Source organism: Cibotium barometz, chromosome 25 (assembly GCF_041138505.1).
Source record: "Cibotium barometz isolate CiBa-2024 chromosome 25, ASM4113850v1, whole genome shotgun sequence".
NCBI classification, from domain to species: Eukaryota; Viridiplantae; Streptophyta; class Polypodiopsida; order Cyatheales; family Cibotiaceae; genus Cibotium; species Cibotium barometz.
This window is the reverse complement of record NC_141070.1, coordinates 2,916,813-2,920,803: the sequence shown is the minus strand read 5'-3', so window position 1 is coordinate 2,920,803 and position 3,991 is coordinate 2,916,813. Positions and strand designations below refer to the sequence as shown.

General features: G+C 43.1%; 1 protein-coding gene across 2 annotated transcripts; it reads right to left on the bottom strand.

Annotated features, from left to right (window-relative positions):
* Positions 1-467: 467 nt before the first annotated feature.
* On the bottom strand, positions 468-3,243 carry LOC147624146 (thiosulfate sulfurtransferase 16, chloroplastic-like). 2 transcript variants are annotated; one of them, XM_086819068.1, is made up of 6 exons: positions 2,856-3,243; positions 2,547-2,651; positions 1,650-1,723; positions 1,392-1,462; positions 1,220-1,273; positions 468-795 (listed from the first exon to the last, which is right to left on the bottom strand). In XM_086819068.1, exons 1-6 carry the CDS (start codon positions 3,062-3,064, stop codon positions 715-717), a joined length of 594 nt encoding a protein of 197 aa, XP_086675194.1. In that variant the 5' UTR covers positions 3,065-3,243; the 3' UTR covers positions 468-714. The 2 variants fall into 2 exon arrangements, with proteins under 2 accessions (XP_086675194.1, XP_086675192.1); XM_086819066.1 differs by having other exon boundaries at positions 2,547-2,654; positions 2,856-3,241.
* Positions 3,244-3,991: the final 748 nt, after the last annotated feature.

Here is a 3,991-nt window from a genome sequence, read left to right as displayed (position 1 = left end):
TTGCCTTTGCAGGTTCAGCTCCTAACCGTGTGTCTCGCTTGAGGCTAGACCAACTCCAAGCCATGCCTGTTGCCCAAGCTCACGTCCTATGCAAAAAAAGCCCACTGTTTACAGTGTATTGGCTAAAGCATAACTTAGCCTTGCATGACGTTGGGCCTTGATCCCAAGTCATCCCTTTGAGGGACGCTATATTCAAAGAAGCAGCCCTCTTAAAAATTCACAGGCGTCCATGCCATAAGCGCCCATAAGTTACTTACAGCCTCCTGTGTGTCCCTACACAAGGCCATGTTACGTGACAGAGGGGCACGTCTTATCCCATGCCACTTTGATATTTGAGAAGGCTCAAGTAGAGCAGAGTCAATAAAGATAAAAGTCTCGCTATACATAATAACTAATGACTTTAGTAACTTGCTCTTGTGCAATAACAGTTTGACGTCTCTTGATACATGATAAGACGAACCTATGTCTTGGCCTTTAAGAAAGGAACGTGAAACATTTATCACAGAATTATTATATACATTCTCCATAAGGAGAGAAATTTTTAAGTTACAAGCCAGACGATTGGTTGAAATACAGAAACAACTCCCAACTTTCAACAACTGTTTACTCCTGCAGGTGCACCTACAAAATATCAAGCACCCTGGTTTAGCTTCTACAAGTTCCTGTACAGGAGAGCAACTAGGCTAAGACGGCTCTGAAGGTGATATTTCAGCATCAGACAATTGCTTTAGTGGGCATTCCACTTTGCACCCAAGCCATATATCCACCAGCCATATCGGTCACCCCTGTGAAACCCTGTAAAGTAGACAAGTGTGAATAACTTTGCACATGAGTGTGAATGAACAAATCATTGGACAAAAATGATGCCGATGCCCCATTATGTTACGCCAATGCCAAGCAGCCACGTTGCTGGAGGCCTCACATAAGTTCTTAGATTTGTCCCTACATTAATACATACAATCGAATATACGTACATGCATACATATATATTCCTACTTTAATACATACAGGCATATGTATTCATTCACTCATACATACGTCTTACACCATACATATGTAAGTATGGCAGGTATAGTCAACTGGACGCAAACCTCCTAAGAGGCTTCTATAACTCAATGGCAGCTACCAATCTTTCATTTTATGCCAGAAATGCCACACTGAAGAAAAACGGCCACGTGTGAGCTTGATGGGATGAGCAGAGAAGAGACGTAAACGATACCACAGCAACTAGTTCCGCTGCTGCCATTTGTGATCGCTTCCCCATTTGACACCCCTGTCAACACAATGCACTAATTAAAACAGCTCTTTTGACCCTAGAAAATTTGCTAGTGAGTTCTATAGTATAGGGATTTAAAATAACTGCATATTGATCAGTGAGAGAGGTAACTCACCACCACAACTTCACCATCTATGCCAAACCTTTCACCTACATCCTTCAGAAAATTGAGGTTCTTTGTCAAACCTAAGAAAGCGAAAAAACGAAATGAGAATCAAGAATCACGATGTCAGGTAATGACAAGGCCACAGATACTAGAGAGATCGGTAAACATATCTTCATAAGATTGGAATATGTCTGAGCTTGCATGTTGAAAGAATTTTGACAAAAAAGCAATAGCAAAGATCAGCCAAAGAGCGGGAGAACTTGCTACCTGAACCCACTTTATACATGTAAGGAATGTTGACTGCACCTTCTATGTGTCCTGCTGCAAACTCCTCAGCAGTCCTGGACGAATCAATAGAAATCACAGAAAGCCTGGTTGACATTTGAGCTAACTCAAAAACAACGCAATCCAACAGGCTACGCACTTCAACTCATTCGTCTTTATCATCATAGGGTGACTTTAATACATCAGCTTGATCATGAATAGTGTAGGCAGCATGGTTGTGATTCTTAATTAGTATAAGCCCATTTTTAGCCTGACCCCTCGACTCCTAGACCGATCATCCAGACCTAGCTCAAATCACACTATGGCAAGTGATGGAGGTGCCTGTACAGTCCCCAACAACTCTAGAGGAAAGGCGAGAGAGAGAGGGCCTGCGGTACCCCAACAGATGAATTGGGGTTAAGCTCCAACATAGTCCATGTGAATCTGTAATGGCCTTAAATACTACATTCTTGTAAAGCATCAAGACATGGACATTGGCATCCCAGCACTTACCTCACACATCACTGCAATACAGAAGCAGGCGGCAAACAAAATCATATAAAATTGTTTTAAAGGGCACCCTGATCATACCTGTAGTAATCATGCTATTGAGCTAATCACAAGGGTACAAGCTAACATCTACAAGGCCAGATCATACTCTTGATCTGATACAAAGGCACCATGGTCATATTTGTTATCTAGATCATAATGTAAGATGGAAGCCAGATCATAATACTGATCCAATAAAAAAGCGCCATAGGATACAAGATGAAAGCAAAGGGCAGCTAAGACTGACATTAAAAAAAATGGAAGCTAACTGCAAGCAAGCAAGTTCATACCGTCTACCACACATAACATCATGACGGCAAACAGCAAACCGATGGTGATGTATGATCATACCTGACATCTAGATAATGATGCCCTGCGTTTAGCAGTTCGTGAGCAACTTGAACTGGGACAGCTCTGATGGGGGAGCCCTGGCTGATCCTCTCGGATGACCGCATCCTGCTTTAAAGTTAATGGGATCAGCACTTATAAATGTGCGTGTGATGCAAAACCATAAAGTGCAAAGACCGTAATAATGGCGCAAAATCTTTATGCCTGAAAACCATTCTGATGCGAAACCCAACCCCTAATCACGCACAAAGACCCTAATGCCCTGATAATAGCCTAACTGCTGAAAACGCCCTAATGAAGGATAAGGGTTACCTGGTTTTCACGTTGCGCACATAATAGAATCGAGCAGTGTTGTCGGCAAATATTTGGAGGGGCCTTTTCGAGGCCCGGTGCAGATAGTTGCAAGAATGAAGTTGTTGGATTGAAGGGAGACCCCAATGGCCTCTGAGCAGGAGTGGCTGCAGCGAGGGCAAAGACGCCGCAGCACCTCGGACTTCTGTGTATACGTTCAAGGACTCCATCTCTAAAGCAGCTTTCAACTCAGGAGCTTCAAACCCTACTCTCTCTGTACAACTGTAAGCCCTAACCCTAGCGCTCGCTGTGTCTGTGTACAATTGCAAACCCTAACCCTGGGGCTCTAACTCTATGGGGAGAGATGAAACAGATCGGATCACAGTTCCACAGCAGATGTATCTAAATCGATCAATTCGCTGCAGACTTTATTAGGGTGTGGGAGGAGCCTTGTTGGGTAAGAGTCCACCTCATCGCTGACTGTACCCTTTGGATAAAATCTTGACGTGTTCTATCAGGTCCCAACAAAGACTCGAGTTTCAACACATCCACTTTAACAAGTTCTTCCTAGCCTCCCATTCCTTGCACCCGGGTGTTGTCATATGGATCGTATGTGACACGGGCTTTACTATCTCTCACTCTCAAAGATGATAGGAGAATCTATAAAGCTCATAAATGATTTCCATTCCATTCAAATTATTATGCCTCCCCACCTCTCTACCTCCTTGGCCACTCGTCTTCTCCTTGCTATGAGCTCGCACATAGCCTTTGTTCGTGCGCATGCCATTTGACCCTACTAGAAGCAAGGATCATGACAACATCTCAATGTTCGCCCCTTCAACCACATGACCTCAAAAACCATTATCATTAACTCTTGACGCTTTGCAAGTGACGATCTATGTCGAATCATTAGCTCCTTGGGTGAGCCTTATTGAATTGATTGCCACCCACTAGTCTCAATCTTTCAATCCTAAGTGATAATCTTGAACCTATCATTACATGTGTTCCTAAACCCATGAACCTTATTTATTTGAATAATTACACGACCTCGATTTAGTAATACTACGTGCCTCATAATTCACACATGTAACACGGGGATTGGCTTGGCTATGACATTAAGAGACCCATTTCATAATGCACCACACGTGGAGATCATG